The following is a 17,530-nucleotide window of genomic DNA, read 5'->3' on the forward strand; positions in this document are numbered from 1 at the left end:
GACTACCCCTGCTTAGCGTTTTCACAATTTTGGGCAACGCTGGGGCATCCTGCTCATTTGGTCTGCATATATGTAGAATCGGATACGGGGGACGCGAAGTTAATAAAGGGAAAATATGGGGTACAGAGTTAATTTTGTGCGATCCTCTGAGACCTACATAGTAGTCACATGAGTAAGCAAGGCTGTGGCTATTTGTGAATGAGGCTGAGCACAGGACGACGCGGGAGCGGCCCCCAAACCTTCCGTTGTTTCTCCGACAGGCGCGTGTCATCAGCAAAACATTCTTGAACATTGCGCAGGGTGGAGTTTATTTTGGCATACGAAAGCTCAGGCTCCAAGGCCCCCAGATTCATATTTACCCATTTGTCCATTTCCATCGCCACAGCTATGCGCAGTCTATTGTGCAGGCATCACCCATAATGCTAAAGCTATCCTTTCCGTGAATTGAACCGCCAATTTCTATTCACGGGAGGTTTGAGAACTAATAACCAAAGCACTCTGCCCTACCTTTCCTTCGACTCTACTCGCAATCATCGGCAATTTTTGTCGCTACGTCAAGGCCATCAATCTCAATCCCCCCTGACACACATGAATACACCCATCGAAGCTCAATCTATATCCTCGCTGAATAACTTGCTTGCGAATCCACCACGCTACCCGAGGAATCCGACTCATGAAGTCCATGAAGCGCTTGTGCTCTACATTGTTCGGGTTCCGGGCAGCAAAGGTGAGAGGAGGACTGGAATCATAGAAGAGAAGGACAAACATTGAGTTCTTGTAGATGTGTTCCTCACGCCACTGAAGCCACCCACCAAGGCCTCGATAAGTATCGAGGCTGTTCAGTCGAGTCTATATTTCCTTCATGTTGACAGACCTGAAGATGAGGCACTGAGGAAATCACTGGAAGCCGCCCAGGCCACAGAGAATCGCAGCCATGACGTCCTGCCGGTACAGAGAAAGCCTCTTCCCCCTGCGCCTTATGCGAATTATCCTGCTTCTCAGAGACCTCCCACTCCGCCCAAGAGCTACCCTCATTATCAGCCGCCTTTACCGGAGTCAAAAACTGCCACCCAAGCAGAGCGTTATGCTGCCCGTGGGATTCATCTCAGGCTAACCACTAGGGACAATCTGAATGCTCTGGCTTCCAGTAAACCCGTTGGCGCCCGATTAATGTCTTCAAAGACGCATGATAGCGACGACGGTCTATCACCAAGCCCAATCGAAAATGCACAAAGGCAGTTCAGATTGGCCAGGAAGCCAGTTCAGCCGGTATTTCTGGCTGATCCCCATGAACTTAAGCACTCTGATACCGATCAGGGATGGCCGATGGGTTCTGGTCCTGACCGTTCTTTTCAGCTTTCTGCTGCTCCGCCTACAGACCCCATGGCTGCTAATGCGCGGTCTGCCGCGTTGCGCATTACGCTGATCCGGAGAGACCCCGCCTCTGGTAGTCAATGGAACGTGGGTAGCATCGTCCAGCAAACCGCAGACGCACCTTTGCGGAAGGTTGATATTGAGCTCACTTCTCCGGGTTATAATAAGTTCGTGCAATTGGAAGCTGGTGGAGGCCCCGGGTTTCGCAGAAAGGTTGCTTATATGCAGACATCTGGCGATGATGGATCATTTTTTATGAGGAGGAGGGGCGATTCCATGGAGTCCTTTTCAAACGCGTCTCATTCATCTAGCGGAAAATCCAAGCAGGTCTACGCTTTTATTTCGCCATGGCAAGGGCCGTGCGTTTTTGGCAATGGCCTGGATGGGAAAAGCCTACGATGTCGGCATTTCCTCCCGGGTGCGAATCCGTCCGTGCCGGGCGTAAGTGCAGATATCGCAGAACTACGGTTCAATCTACCGTGGGCATCGCTTCGTTTGAAGGATCCGAACAAGAAGCAGGTCAATCACATTTCCGAGTTGTCTCGCGACACATCTGCCACACGCCCGGAAATTTCTTCCAATAGAGAGCAATGGAGGCGAAGCTTCCAAATCTTGACGCATAGAACTCGAAAACAGCTCTCGGTCAACGACAGCAACGTCAATGAGTCTCCACTGAACAATTCCACGGAGGACCCGACACAGCTCGACAACTCGGGCGAGCAGATTCGAATGAGCCTTGACCTTGGACGAGAGAAGGCTGGTGGAGGGTTCAAAGGCCATAGCGCTAAGCTGGGCAAGCTTATCATCAGTGACGAAGGTTTAAAGATGTGTGATCTGGTAGTTGCTGCGTGCATGGGCGTCTGGTGGCAGTATTATGCGGGAGATGTGTCGTCTCATTGAGCGTTTCTTGGGTCAGCATCGATTGGACAGATCGAGGTGGAAGTCGCCATCTTGGCTAACAATGAGCATACTTGATGACCTCTTCTTCTGAATGTAGACAGGGTATTCAAATATTTCTTACTTTGGGATGGATGAGGCCTCCATTATGCATGTTACAGCCTCGCCATCCATCAGGAATCCACTGTGCTGGCAATTTCAGTTTTTAGATGCGGGGAGGCTTGAAAAGGAGTCCCGCCTTGGCGGTTTCCCAATGTTGACGTTCTCCACTGGCGGCCGTCCAACTGCGCATGGCGGATGGGCTGCTTAGAAGGTGATCACTCACTATATTCCAGAATCAGCGCCAGTATTTGGAACGTTTTACCTACAGCGTCGGTGCGTGTGCACGTAAGAAGCATCAACAGTGGTTCAGTTTTGGTTGGCAGCCCCCGCCTTCGCCATCGAGTTTTCCTGCCAGCTCTTTCATCCAATACGAGACCGCGATATTGGCACGACTGCTCGAACTCCCGTCCTCCAGTCCTCGTGATTGAAATCGTCAGATGAAAGAGACGCGTATAAGGAAAGGATGACAAACTATAACTGAGAGCAACTTCAGCGGCGGAAGAGGAGGAACTGTGGTGTTTCAGTTATCCCTATCTGCTTGCCTTCTCCGCCTGCTCCTATTGCCATGGCGGAGACGGCTGAGATGAAGCAAAACCCCATGGGTCTTGGAGCAGCAACTGATCGGGGGAGACTACAAGTGAAGAGTGCGCAATTGCAACCGGCATTCCAGGCCGCCCTCAAAGTCAATGGGGAACCGGGACCTGCGATCCTTTCCAACAGCCGATCAAGCAACACTCCCGCCGCTGGTCCAACCCCTTCAGGCTCGACTCCACGAGACGCTTCCCCTGACAGACTGACCCCCTTCTCCACGGCATCGAAGACGTCAAGTGCCCTGAAAAAAGGCTATGGCTCTGGATCAAACCTCGCCCGAAGCGTGACAAACGAACAATCGTCCAGCGCGAGAGAACCCGCTGACTCGGACAATGCCTTGCCAAGCAATGGAACACCCACGGCAGGCAGGAAGAGTGTGCAGTTTTCTCGAGACACCCAAGAGATCAGCCCTCATAGCAATGGCCACACCACGCCGCCGGCTGGCCGAGGAGATAATTCAGAGCAAGACAAACCTCACTCCTTGTATGCCAGGTTAAGGTCACTGGCTATACCTCAAGGATATTCGTTCAGTCACAGTCGGTCTCCGAGCGGCCTGTCTGCGAGTGGGCGCTCCATGGAGGGGAAGGATGTCGATAACCAAATTCCTACCCAATCTGGTCGTAATGAGACGGGGCTCGCCGCTACCTTGGAGGAGGATAGCGGCGCTGAAGCCGACGCCGATGCGGATGAAAGTAGTGCTGCAGAGAACAGCGTGTCACAGTGGGCGACTCGAAAACGCCGGCGGAGAATACAACGCTTTGATGACATTGAAACCGCGCCATCATCCCCCCACAGTCTTATGCGTCCAGGCTTTGCAAGTGCTCCCATGAACTCCGATGCGGAGGCGGACAGGCCTCGTATGCTGATCAGAAGAGCCACGGATACCGATATGATCAACAGTCCCCAGGGTGTCTCTGAGGACGAAGGACGCAAACAACTCATCAATAACAGTGGTTGGACACCTCGTCATCCTCTTCGTGGTTTAAGCTATGGTGGTCAAAGAAAGACAGGTGATACTACACCAGAGGGTCTAAGAAGGCCTCTGACCCTCCTGAATTTTTCCGGCATCACTTCCTCTCGAGAAGCTGGTTCAAGTGAAGCGCAAACTCCTAAAACACCCTCTCGCCGAAAGATGCTGGCCGAGCGAAGTTCAACCTTAAGTGCTGCCAAATGGAGGCAACTCAAGAACAGTTTGAAGACGCTGGGTCAGAGTAGGAAGAAACCCCCAACTCCCGAAGTCCAAAGATCGGCTGCCCTGCTCGCTGAATTGGCTGCCGGAGCTCCTGCGGCCCTGATGCTCGCCAGTATGTTCCAGCGTGACGAGCACAATCATAGGAGAGTGCCAGTGCTTCTGGAACAGCTCAAGGTCCAGGTCACGGACAGCGAAGTCGACCAGCACAAAATTAAGGATGAGAAAGCAATCAGGGAGGATGACGAGGACAAGGTCCTACGGCATCTGATCTTCAAGATCGAATGCGAATATGGTAACGGTGCGAATCGGATGAAATGGGTTATTAAACGATCGCTTGGAGATTTCATTAAATTGCACTTGAGATACAAAGCCGCCTATAACACTGGGAGACTTAGATTAAGAAGCGACGGGCGCAAGAAGATGCCAAAGTTTCCTTTGGAGGTGTTCCCATATCTGAAATCTTTACGATTGTTCGCCGATGAAGGTGATGACGAGGAGGCAGACGCCGGTGATGATACCGAACCAGGCACTGCAACAGACACCGAAAGGCCAACTCCTCGAAGCCAGACTCGACCTGGGATCACAGCAGGACGGCGGAAGTCGAGCGTGGCAGGACTTCACGATCCTATAACTCCCGGGGGCACACGCCGAGAGATTTTTGCCGAGCGCCAACGCAAGACTCTTGAAAAGTATTTGCAACAGATGACACAGTTTATGCTATTTCGCCCGGAGAGCAATCGCTTGTGCAGGTTTTTGGAAATATCGGCTCTTGGCGTGCGTCTCGCTGCTGAGGGTAGTGAGCATGGCAAAGAAGGGCTTTTGCTCATCCGATCGGCTAAAGGGCTCGATTTCAGAGCCTTGAACGCCCTCGAGTTTAAGAAGCGACATACTCCGAAGTGGTTTCTGGTCAGACACAGTTACGTCGTCTGTGTGGATTCGGCGGAGCAAATGCATATATATGATGTGTTTTTGTTCGATTCGGACTTCACGATACAGTCCCGGAGGTTGCGGCCGAGCGATCAGAGAAGCGCTAAGGAACTGGCAGAGGCAGCAAAGGAGTCTGCAAAACATCCACAACACCATCGTCTGAAATTGGTCAACTCGGAAAGAAAGTTGAAACTCATCTCTAACAACGAACGCCAGTTACAACAATTCGAGGAGTCCATAAGAGAAATGGTTGCGGGATCACCCTGGGCCAAGATCAACAGATTCGACAGCTTTGCTCCAATAAGACCGAAATGCTTTGCCCAGTGGCTTGTTGACGGCAGAGACCACATGTGGGTGGTATCTCGCGCCCTGAACCAAGCCAAAGACGTCATTTATATCCATGACTGGTGGTTGAGCCCGGAGCTGTATATGAGGCGCCCTCCTGCTATCAGTCAGAAATGGCGTCTTGATCGACTGCTGAAGAGGAAAGCTGAAGAGGGGGTCAAGATTTTCGTAATTGTCTATCGCAACATCGACGCCGCTATTCCAATAGACTCTCAGTACACCAAATTCTCTCTCTTGGACCTCCACCCGAATATATTTGTCCAGAGATCACCCAACCAGTTTCGACAAAACACCTTCTTCTGGGCGCATCATGAAAAGATATGTATCGTCGACCACACTGTAGCCTTTGTCGGAGGCATTGACTTGTGCTTTGGCAGGTGGGATACTCCTCAACACACACTTGTTGATGACAAGCCCACCGGCTTTGAGCCGAGTGACGAACCCAAGGATGCAGACCATTGCCAACTGTGGCCGGGGAAGGACTACTCTAATCCACGAATACAAGACTTCTATGCGCTTAACAAGCCATACGAAGAGATGTACGACCGATCAAGGGTAGCTAGAATGCCGTGGCATGATATTTCAATGCAGGTTGTCGGGCAACCGGCTCGCGACCTGACTAGACATTTTGTCCAGAGGTGGAACTACATCCTGCGGCAGCGCAAACCAACACGTCCGACGCCGTTCTTACTTCCTCCTCCAGACTTTAATCCGGCTGACTTGGAAGCACTTGGTCTCGATGGAACATGTGAAGTCCAGATTTGTCGCTCCGCCGGGCCTTGGTCATTGGGCACTCCGGACAAGACGGAACACAGCATCATGAACGCCTATATCAAGCTGATCGAAGAGTCCGAGCATTTTGTCTATATTGAAAATCAGTTTTTTATCTCCAGCTGTGAGACGGAAGGCGCAACGGTACACAACAAGATTGGTGATGCGCTTGTCGAACGTATCACCCGTGCCAGCAAGAACGAGGAGGCTTGGAAAGCTGTGATCATCATTCCATTGATTCCTGGTTTCCAGAACACGGTCGAAGAGGAAGGCGGGACGAGCGTGCGATTGATTATGCAATATCAATATCGCAGTATCTGTCGTGGAGAATCATCCATATTTGGTCGACTGAAGGCTGTTGGCGTCGACCCAGAAGAATACATCCAATTCTACAGCCTTCGTCAATGGGGTAGAATTGGCCCACGCAAGACGCTTGTGACCGAACAACTCTACATCCATGCTAAATGTATGGTGGTTGATGACAGGGTTGCATTGATCGGATCCGCGAACATCAATGAACGATCATTGCTGGGAAATCGCGATTCCGAATGTGCGGCTATTGTGCGTGATACAGATATGATCTGGTCAACGATGAATGGCAAACCATATCAGGTTGGCCGGTTCCCGCATACACTCCGCATGCGTTTGATGCGTGAACACCTTGGCCTGGATGTTGACAAAATCATGGAAGACGCACAAGTCATGGAAGCAGAACACAACAAAGCACAGTCCTCAGGAAAGTCAGTCCGATCAGAAACCCCCGAGGGCGGTTTTGGCAGCCCCCTTTCTGAAGTGGATGACGTGCTAAGTCCGCTGCATGGGCAAGATACAGAACTGCATGAAGAATTGCTTCAACGCACTGAGGAGTTTCGAAGCTTCAACCATGACGTGGACTGGGAGCAACAGGGCAACCCCAACCTCAAATCGAAGCGAGCAGGCGTGACCCAAGACCCACGCGTTACCGGCGATCCTCACCACAGGCAAGATGTAGAAGGACACGGATATGACAGGATGGCTGAGATTGCCGCCCAAGGATTTGGGAATGGAAGAGACAGCACGCTTGTCAAAGGAAATAAGGAGGTTCTATTGTCAGACCTCGATTCTGAGGGCAAGGCTGCGTTGCAAGATCCACGAAAACATGGTGAACCGCTCCGGCTGACGTCGTATGTGATCAAGATGGAGACGCCAAACCCTCCGCTGCCTCCGAAGCCGGGTTTGAGACGGATGGATACACTTCAACTGGGCCTACCTATGTTGTCGCAGCTTCCCCCCCTACCCCAAGGAGACGATTCGGACATAGGAGGTCCTACACTCGCCAAAGTTGGTTCCAAGGACTCGATACGCCCACGCCATCCTCTGATTGACGAGCTCCGACGGCCGCTTGTCGATCGGGATTCCATGACCGATCCGATCCATGACGCATTCTTCTACGACACTTGGCATGCGGTGGCAGAGAATAATACCAAAATATACCGCACTGTCTTCCGGTGCATGCCGGATAATCAAGTGCGTAACTGGGATGAATACCATCAGTACGTGGCATATGAACAACGATTCAACCAACTGCAAGGTAATGACCTTCCGAGGGAGGACAAGGTCTCCGATCCTTCTCGAGCTGGCTCTGTCATTAAAAGTGGTCCACCAGGAGCCGGATCTCGACATCCGGCCGCGCAAATTAAAGCTGTGACCCACATTCCCGCCGATATCGAAAAGGCAACCGACGATGTCAAGGAGAAAATAAAAGCGGTCTTTAGCGAAGCGTCCAAAAGCGCTCATGAGGACGCCGAAAAAGAGAAACTTCGGCGTTGGGCTGCGGAGACCAATCAAGCGCAGGCTGAAAGACAAGGGATGCCCACCTTGCATCGGCAGGAAACATTGACCGAAGAAAAGGCCGGGCTACAGACTGTCCACGAAGGACAGGCCATCACCGACGAGGGTAGCGGGACCGGAGAAGACGACGACTTCAGCACCGAGCGACCCATTAGCAATCTCAGCTCCACGGCGGTGGACAGAGAGAAACCAACATCAAACGGCACTCCACCAACCGCAAACGGTGCCTTTGTTGGCTATTCGGAGGCGGTTAACCAGAACACTGCTCAAACCGCGGCCGCGAACGCAAACGTTGGTGGCAGTGGCCGCCGACGCAGAAGAGCTACCACTAGATCTAGTAGACGTGACTTCAGCGCCAGCGATGACATCCTGACCATCGAAGAAGCGGAGGACCTGTTAGGCTGCGTCCAGGGTCATCTTGTCGTCTGGCCTTATGACTGGTGAGTGATTGGCTGCGTCGAGCGCGAGTTGGATATCATTTGTACAAGTGCTGACGGCTGTTTTGGCTTAGGTTGGAGAAAGTAGAGGCCGGAAGCAACTGGTTGTTCCCCTTTGATCAGATCAGCCCGATCGAAATCTAGTGAGTATTTCCACCAAACGTTGCCGCACATGTTCGGCGAAAATGGGAGGCCTCGAACGAAAATACTAACAGTTGATTCTCTAGTATCTAATCACACCTTCTACAAGAGAGAACGCAAACAACCCCCAACACTTACACTTCATTCTCTTGGAGTTCTTCTTTCCTGGCAGGTTATATCATAAGGCGATCGAATCAAGGAGCTCCGCGGAGAAGGGCAAAACGGGATGGTACAAGTTTGTAGAGATCCAGACACTAGCATGAAAGGACAGGGTCATGTTTCAGTGGAAAAGAGAGAGTTTGATGTCCTGCGCTTTGTCTTAACAGTCGTGCTGCGGCCGACAAAAAAAGAGCACACAGGTATTCTTTCATTATCTCATTCTGGCGTTCGGGCATTCAGAGGCAGGGACACGCCCGGATTTTGCTGCGTTGTGGCGAGCAATACTTGAGCCCGGATGATTCTGCATGGTATGTGCTTTGTTTGTGTACGGAGTATAGTTATCCTTCGGCAGAAGCCGGCCTGTCCGTATATGAACTGCGTCGGTTTGACAGTGTTTGTGCCTTTCTCCAACATACGAGTCAGTAAGGAGGCGCGGGGGCTTTGCACCGTGTGTTTCATTTCGACGTTCCGGGTATACGCGTGCCTGACAAGGGGAACGAGCAGGCCTCACCTCCTGGTGTCTTGCTCTCCTTCTCTCGAACAAGCTGAAGACTTTCAGATCCCAACAACATGAAGCGTCGATGCTCGTATATTTAAGGTTGTCAGGACACGACGCTATTGGTGGGCAGTGTTCATGCGCTAGCCGCGAGGCTACGACATCATCCTTTGCTCTTCAGGCTGCCGGCCCAAAGCAGCCCGCAACCGAATCTTGTTCCCTTGAGCGTGATAGCCCGAAGATTGAGGTGCGACGAAGAGAAACCCGAATGTCGACGCTGCCTCTGCACAGACTAGAAATGCGAAAGGCTATCCCAACGTTGGACCAGAACCAAACTGCACAACAGCTGCCCCTGAGGCTGGCCTCTATCACGGTATACAGCATCCCCCTCAAAGTCCCTAGGATTCAGGCAGACCGGCAGTCACTCCACTACTGCTGCTGCCGAACGCCCTGGAACCTATGCAGCTGGCGCAGACCCAGTTCGGTGGACAGAACCTGATACTGCATTGAGCGAGCCATCAATCTGTCGTCTGCAATGCATTGGTTGACGCTTAGTGCGCTTCACGAGGACTGCTTGTGTGGGCAATTGGTAGGAGCAGTCGATCACGAGGCAGCAGTTCCAGACGCAAACACTCGGCCACTTGCCAATCTAAGGATAATGAGCATGCATGATCAGCAGATGCTACCGACAGTTGAGAAACTACCTTTCTCGACCGGACGCATCCCTGGTCGAGGCGTTTGCTTGTAGCATGATTTCCTACTCGTTCGAGTCCCTGACGGGCGAGCCGCGGCAAGCAATTCGGCCTCTTGACCAGGGCTTGCTTGATCCTACTTAAGAAATGCCAGCTGAACACTCATTCGACCCTCATGACCCCTTAATTCCCTGCTTTGACCAACCAACTCAACTGTGCTAGTAGGACCTCCGGACCGGTTATTTTTGACGATCCGTTGTCCTCCCATCTATCGACCACCCTGCGATCGTCGAAGGAAGGAAAAGGCGTGGTCGACGATTGTCCTAGAGTGATCTCTCTTGATCTCCCACGTCGAAGCCGTGCAGGTGAAACCCTGCTAACTAGTCTCAGCAACCACCTGGTCAACCATGTCCGTTATTACCGGGGATCGAGGGGCAGAGGAGCACCCTTCAGCGGAGCCATTCATTGGAATCCTCGTGCTCGTCGCCAAGGCTTCACAAGGACACATGTGGCCCCCCTTGACCAAGTTCGCCTCGTACGAGAGCTCGATCTCTAACAACACCTCGACAGACACACGACAAGAGGGACCCAACGTCAACAACGTGCGCAACGAATAATGCGGCCTGCGGATCAAGATGTACGCATTTTGGCACCTTGTCGAGGAGAACATATGTACCTCTTCGCACGTCGATGGCGTGCGAGACGGGAAGAACGGTAGCAGATCCACTTTGAGGATATCCTCGACGACCATCCACGTTTGCAACGACGCCGATCCAGCGATGCAGAGTCTGACCAGACAAGCGCCCTTGCTTCCATTACAGTTCTCTTATCTTACACGACGACGATGACGACGACGGACCGCCCCAAGTTCGCCCCGTCTTCCTCATGCACGTCTTCTCGGGTCAGGATGACGACGGGATCGACACTCTCTCCAAGCTGGAGCGCATCTTTTGCATCAGCGAGAGAGACAGGGTCTGTCTGTGATGCAGTCAAAGAAGCTCACCATATCGTTGTTGGGGGGAGATCCTCCTATAAGTCCTTTGTATACTAATTTGGGCTCCGTCTCGACACTTCAGAGCATCTCGACTCTATCTTATAGACAGAAACAGGACGAGAACAATAATACTCTGCCCTTCTTGCTTGGGCACAGGTATACAGACAGTACCATATATCGCTTCGGGGCCTTCTACTCGTAGTCTATCACGGCACGAGAAAGGTGGCATAATACAACAATAGTACATTGTCGTCTAGTGCAACATATCTCGAAAATACTTGTTTATACATCTTGTTGTCCCCAGCCTGATTCGGCTTCAGTCGCTTCGCCACTCACACCATAACCGTGGTGGAAGGCATTGCAGCGTTCCGTCTTTGACCGATTCGAACCCTGTCTCTCTTGTATCCATAGAGTCCTCATATTCCGCTCTCCCATCGTAAGATCTTCCAGAGATATCGACAATTCCGACTTTCAGCACCAAATGAAAGTAGCACGATACATAGCAAAAGTGTACATCGCTCGACATCTTCAAAACTCACTTTTCGGCCTCGCGGCCACAAACACGTCTTGCCTGGAAACCTCTATACCCCCTCACCGCAAAAATACATCACGTTTAGTTACAACATGGACTGTCGGCTTACCCCTTGGTGCTCCTGTAGAAGCAGACCAGTCACGCCGCTCTCTCAGTTCTTGCCGATCTGTTGACCTCGGAGCAGGCATGCGGAGCGGCAGGAAATTCGATTCATGTTTGTAGGCAAAGACCAGAGTAATCTTGTAGGTGCCTCTGAACACCAGTGTCTGCCAATGGATTGCCGCCCTTGATTTCAGGTGATGAGATGGCGGCGGGCCTCAGTTTTGTATGAGGAGTTCGCACCGTCTCGGCCTCTGCAAGCCGAACGCAAACCGACCAAGCTCGCCGGAGATTGGAGACAATGATTTCGCCAATCCCAGTTGCCGAGTTAATACAGGTGGTAGACCCTCTTCGCATTGAAGAAAGTCAGCCACTAAAAGCGTCGTTAGGTATTCCCCTTTCACTTAATATTACAACATCAAAATAATGCCATGTAGATGAGCTGCCACCATGTTGTACAAGCGAGAAGTTTCTCAAGGATTTTCATGTCAGTCAACCTCGGCAGCAGAATATTTTCTTCCACCAAGGGACATGGCCGTTGTTGTCATCATCAAAGCCTGACTTCTCAGTCGGTGGTAGGGGATTAGGGATGGATGGCTGCCGATTTGGTTGCATCGAGGCCGGCATCTGGTAAGTCGACACTCCGGCACCACTAACAGTCGGAGTGTGGCCCTTGGAGTTCAAGTGTGGCTGATGGGGTAGGGAGCCGGCACCAGCACCATGTTGTCTTCTCGCCTCAACGACTCTGCGGACGATTACTGGCGGCGTACGTTAGCAGTGGCTGGGGTGGGTGGAAGTGCAGAGTCAGCTTACGGGCAAACGTCTCCTCGATATTGACCATCTCTCGAGCACTTGTCTCCATGAAACCACAGTTTCTGCTCTTGGCCCATTCCCAGCCCACTTTGCTGCTGACAACTCTGGCATCCTTGAGATCGCATTTGTTGCCGGCAACGATCTTGATGGGAGGAAACTTCCATCCATCTTCTCTCCTGCCGCGAACCTTGGCTCCCTTCTCCCGGAGCAACCTGGAGTTCTCTTCAACTCTGTTCTCGGCTTCGATATCGATCATGTCGAGAAACCACTGAAGCCCGTCGAGAGAGGCGGCGTTGGTGATATCATACACGAGGAGAAAGGCATCAGACTGGAGATTGGAAGCAGCCCACAAACTTCGGTACTCTTCCTGACCAGCAGTGTCAGTGAGTGAGAGATAGTAGTTCAAACCGTCCACTGTTCGAGTCACCGAGTACGAGTCCTCGATGGTGGGATCATATCTGTTAAGAGTTAGCGAGCACCCCTTTGCAAAGGGGACAAGGGGAACAACGTACTCGGAAGTCCATTGAGATCTGACGAGGCGCAGAGTAATGGACGATTTGCCTGCGGGGGAGAAACATCAGCCAAACGAACTGCATGCGCCAGCGGCATGGAACAGCCGAGAAACATACCGCAACCTCCATCGCCGCATATGGTGATGGAGATTTTGTCCGCCATGGTGGGATGGTCGACAAGGAGTCTCCCAGACTGGTCCCCCTCTTGAAGCAAAGAACTTTGGAGCTGGTGTGAAGGGTTCTGCCACTGTAGTCGAGGAAGCTGCGATCTTGCAGAGAGACCGAGTGCGAGAGAAGGTGGGAGCGACCTTTATTATGACGAGGCGACAATCTGAGAGATGGGGAACTGCGCACGGACGTGATCTGGAATGGACTCCGAGGATTATTTGCGTCTCGGCCCTCACGATTTGGATCTGCACTGGAGGACTTGCTTGAATCGAATTGAAAGGGGCAGTGCGCCGACGCAGACACGACCAGATGGTCAGGAGGTCGAGAAAGGATTCGCAAGCGTTATCGCAAGCAGTCGGGACGAGAAAGTCAAGAGACTTGCAATAGTCGGAACTGAAGTGGGATGCAATTTAATGCTGGGCCGGAGAAGTCGAGGAATGCAGGCAGGTTGCTACTGGTAGTGGGATGAGTGGGCGCAAAGGTGCAGGAGGCAGATGCGAGGATGGACCGTGGGATGCGGGATATTGACGGATTGACCGACGAGGCTGATGACCAAGGTCGCCTGGATGATATAGGAGGCGCTGGGTATTGGGTATTGTGTATATCGGAAGTGACAAGAGGTCTTGGATGCGTGATTGAGGAGAGGGGGAAGTGAGAGGATAGAAATGTGTGGTTGGAAATGTCGAAGCAGGAAGTGTGAGAGACGAGGTTCGGGAAGGCTGGATTTGCGACCAGGGGGGTGCACACTGGCACCCACACACCCACTTTCCGTACTTGTACTTTGTACTTGTCCCTAGTCCTCCTCTTCACCAGGATCCTGCTCAGGGCATTGGATGTTGGCGTCGAGATGTGGGACGCGGCTTTCCAAAGGCAGTCAGTTGGGTATCGGAACGAGGGTGATCAGGCATCGACTCAGTCAACATGATGGAGTGATGGTCTGTCTATCACGATTGGCAGCGTCAGCATCAATGAGGCGGCTTGAACAGGACAGAAGTCAAGCGAGATGGTAGAGTTACATGGGGGAAAAAACGCGCAGGCTCTTCCGGCTCCCTGCGCACAAAAAGGGACCAAAAGGGATCAGAGGTAAAGGGACCAAGCTTGCCGGGGAAGCAGGGGAAGAGAAGGAGAGCGATGATTGAAACACCGACTGGACGGAACAGCCTGGTGAGCCGTTACGGAAGAGGCCAAAGGGTGTGCGGGGCCAGGGTCCAGGGCCAATGGGCCGGGGAATAGGCAAGCCTAGCAACTAGCCTAGGGGAGGTGACCGCCCCTCGGTGCCCCACCACCAACCGCCAGTGGGTGACCAAAAGCACCAGAACTTAACTAAGAAGTCCACTAGAGCCCCTCGACACCCCTACCAACACTCAGGCTACTGTACTGTACCTACCGAGATACCCAGTACCTAGAAAAGGCCCAGGGAGCAAGGCAGCCAGTTGGGCAGCAAAGGTGCCGAGAACGATTGTCACCACTGTCGATCATTGTTTGTTCCTCTACCCGACCATCACCATCCTCCCTGTGTCCGCTCGTCATCACCATCACTCACCTTCTCCAGCCATTGTAACTACGAGGGAATGTTTCGCCACCTTGGCCCACCAGCCACAGATGCTCCCTCCAATTATTTCCTTCTCGGTGTCATCCGCCCGTCCCTCCCTCCCTCTCAGCCCCCCCCTCAGCCTTGTGCGTATTCTGGCGGATCAGGCCTCTCGTGCCGCTGAGGCCCCCAATGCGGCCGCACTGGTCTGGACAAATATAGCCTTCCCCAGACTCTTGCCATCGCTGTTGTCCAGCGCTTACAAATTTTCATCCTCAGTCCGCCTTCTGGACGATTCTTGCGTTCTATGAAACAAAGGGCGGAGGATTTGGACATGCGCACTCCGTTAAGGCCCAGCGTGACTCGGTATGACTTTGGCGCGTCGGTGGTTTCCCCTGCATTCGAGCACCGCCCGTCAGAGCTATGTACTCCGTATTTCGCCCCCATCGCTGCCAAAATGCGCCTACTTGAAAGACTCGCCGTCCTGTGGCTGATGTTGTTAGTCAATCCGCTCTTCGCAGCTGCCTACGTATCTGGACGCTAGAGATTGTGCTATTTGCAGGATTCAGGACTCATGCCCGTCGATATATACCGTCAGCTATGGCGTCGATTTACTGCTGGCCCTGCCGAAAGCAGCACCGACCCTCTTTGCGACCGGTCTAGCAACGTGGATATGGAAGAACTCTCCAGCAGTCAATCTAGCACTCAGAATCGAGTGGCATCTCATTCAACATCCTCGAAGGGTTCCCCCCCCCGGCCGTCATGGTGGACGCGGATGAGTTTAGACAGTTGGGCATGGGAATTGTCAGCAGCCCTGCTATGTATCTGCATTCTCTCTGCAATTGCCGCCATCCTGTTTGTATATGACAACCGCCCTGTTCCAGATCTACCAGATGGTTTGACGGTGAGTCGTCCGCGTTGGGCGTCGGCCTGAGTTTCCGCTGTTCTAATGTCAGTTTTAGATCAACGCAATAGTGTCTCTTCTTGCGGGCTTTGCAAAGGCGGCTCTGCTGGCAGTATTGGCGTCCGCTATACGTCAAGAGAAGTGGCTTTGGTTCATTGGAAAACCACGACCACTCAACACCGTCGACGCGTTCGAAGAGGCCAGCCGCGGCCCCTACGGTTCAGTTCTACTCATCCTGAGTCGCCGAGGCAGTCTTCGAGCTCTGCTCGCCGCATCGGTTACCGTCCTGGCTCTGGGCTTTGAACCTTTTCTTCAACAAGTTCTGAACACGGTAGTTCGCGACACCACTGTTCCCTCCCAACCTGCCTCGATCCGTACTCCGACTTCATACAATGAATCAGTGATTGGAAATCTGGGTGGCTCGGGCCTGTCATTGAACGCTTTGATCGGAGCATTTGGTGGGGCAGCAGGGGCAATCCCAAATCCCATTTGCCCCAGTGGAAATTGCACATGGCCGGCGTACAACACTCTTGCAATGTGCACCATGTGTAAAGACATGACGGACACGGTCAAAATCGGCGGAGACGTCTACAAGATCAACTTGACCTCCCACTTTGAACAGTTCTCTCAAAGCAATCAAACGTCGTCCTCCACCACTTGGACGCCAACCTATTCGTTCCCACACGGCAATGCCGTTGATGTCTCCGTATCCCTTGACCTGTCGTTGGCGAGCGGCGTGCAGTGGTTCGTGAGCTATCCTCGCCGCGTGGTGTGGCCGCTGAATATCGACCCTGCGCCCGACAGTCACTGGGGCAAGAGCTGGGACAACAAGTCATACGCTGGAATCGCTTCTCCTCTATTTGCCATGGGCTACCTGGACATCAACACAACCTCCTCTTTCGACCAGCTGGTAGTCCAAGGTGCCACGGAATGTGCTTTTACACCGTGTGTGCGGACAATGGACACGGCCGTTCGCTCTGGCACGACCATCTCCCACGCAACAGCCACAGACTACGGCACCATCATCATCAATCAGAATCAACCCGATGGTCGCATTCTGACAGGTTGGAATGCGGAAGTGAACGGCACCAATTATTTCGCATATGACGCCGGCAATGACGATGCTCAGGGTCGAGCATTCTTACTTATCCAAGCCCTCCGGATCGCCCTCGAGGGAAATACGACTTACAGTTACGGAGGTTACTGGTACTCAGACCCCGCTCAGCAAGGAGACATCTTCAATTTCTCCTCGACTAGCTTTAGCCAAGTCTCTGGGCCTTGGAGCTCGGCGGGTCAGCAGGCAATCGATGGAAACGGGAATTTTAGCGACATCGTTGACGGCGTCGGGCGAGCACTGACAGGTCGGTTCCAGCAGCTGCAAGACAGCGTCGCCGCTGGCACGACTCTCCACAGCGAGGCGGTGATCATTGTACGCTGGCAATGGATCAGTTACCCGCTGGCCCTCGTCGTGCTCGGGCTGGCAGGTCTCGTCCTGACGATTATTTCCACGCATCGCAACCGCATGGCGGTGTGGAAGGAGTCGACACTCCCTCTCCTCTTCCGCCATATCGCACCGGCGGTCGAACTACGACAAACCCACAGCACTCCTCCCAGCGGGCTGGACCGGCCTAGCAAGACCTTCTCATTTTCAAACACTATCTCCGGCCCCCCCGATTCGAACAAGGTCAGTTCGATCGTGACACAGGCCTCGGAAGAGCAAGTGCAGCTGCGTCGTCGCGACTCGTTCTGGGTTCTGGACTCGGATCCCAGGAGCGATAGCAGTTGCAAGGGACATTTGGCGCAACAGCAGGTATAACATCAAGCATGATAGAGACGGTGGTAAGAGATCGCGAGCAGCCTTCTGACCCATTTCATTTCATTTCATTTGTTTTTCCCAACTTGTTTTCTTCCATTATCTAGGGCTCTGTTTCTGTGACTGTGACCGTTTATTCATTTCGCCTTTGCTCTCTCTCTCTCTCTCTCTCTCTCGCTCTCTCTCTCTCTCTCGCTCTCTCTCTCTCTC

General features: G+C 52.7%; 4 protein-coding genes across 4 annotated transcripts; 3 read left to right on the forward strand and 1 right to left on the reverse strand.

Annotated features, from left to right (window-relative positions):
* Positions 1-588: 588 nt before the first annotated feature.
* On the forward strand, positions 589-2,274 carry Z519_12046 (uncharacterized protein; the record flags this gene model as incomplete). The annotated part of the gene is made up of 2 exons (XM_016769754.1): positions 589-727; positions 782-2,274. 2 exons carry the CDS (start codon positions 589-591, stop codon positions 2,272-2,274), a joined length of 1,632 nt encoding a protein of 543 aa, XP_016614079.1.
* A 664-nt stretch (positions 2,275-2,938) lies between these two features.
* Positions 2,939-8,473, forward strand: Z519_12047 (uncharacterized protein; the record flags this gene model as incomplete). Its single annotated transcript, XM_016769755.1, has 1 exon — positions 2,939-8,473. One exon carries the CDS (start codon positions 2,939-2,941, stop codon positions 8,471-8,473), a length of 5,535 nt encoding a protein of 1,844 aa, XP_016614080.1.
* Positions 8,474-12,071: 3,598 nt separating this feature from the next.
* Z519_12048 (uncharacterized protein) lies at positions 12,072-13,067 on the reverse strand (the record flags this gene model as incomplete). Its single annotated transcript, XM_016769756.1, has 4 exons — positions 12,072-12,337; positions 12,393-12,850; positions 12,905-12,953; positions 13,022-13,067. The coding sequence occupies 4 exons, from the start codon at positions 13,065-13,067 to the stop codon at positions 12,072-12,074; spliced, it is 819 nt and encodes a 272-aa protein (XP_016614081.1).
* Positions 13,068-15,177: 2,110 nt separating this feature from the next.
* On the forward strand, positions 15,178-17,323 carry Z519_12049 (uncharacterized protein; the record flags this gene model as incomplete). Its single annotated transcript, XM_016769757.1, has 2 exons — positions 15,178-15,507; positions 15,566-17,323. The coding sequence occupies 2 exons, from the start codon at positions 15,178-15,180 to the stop codon at positions 17,321-17,323; spliced, it is 2,088 nt and encodes a 695-aa protein (XP_016614082.1).
* Positions 17,324-17,530: the final 207 nt, after the last annotated feature.

Source organism: Cladophialophora bantiana, assembly GCF_000835475.1.
Source record: "Cladophialophora bantiana CBS 173.52 unplaced genomic scaffold supercont1.25, whole genome shotgun sequence".
In the NCBI taxonomy this organism is placed as follows: Eukaryota; Fungi; Ascomycota; class Eurotiomycetes; order Chaetothyriales; family Herpotrichiellaceae; genus Cladophialophora; species Cladophialophora bantiana.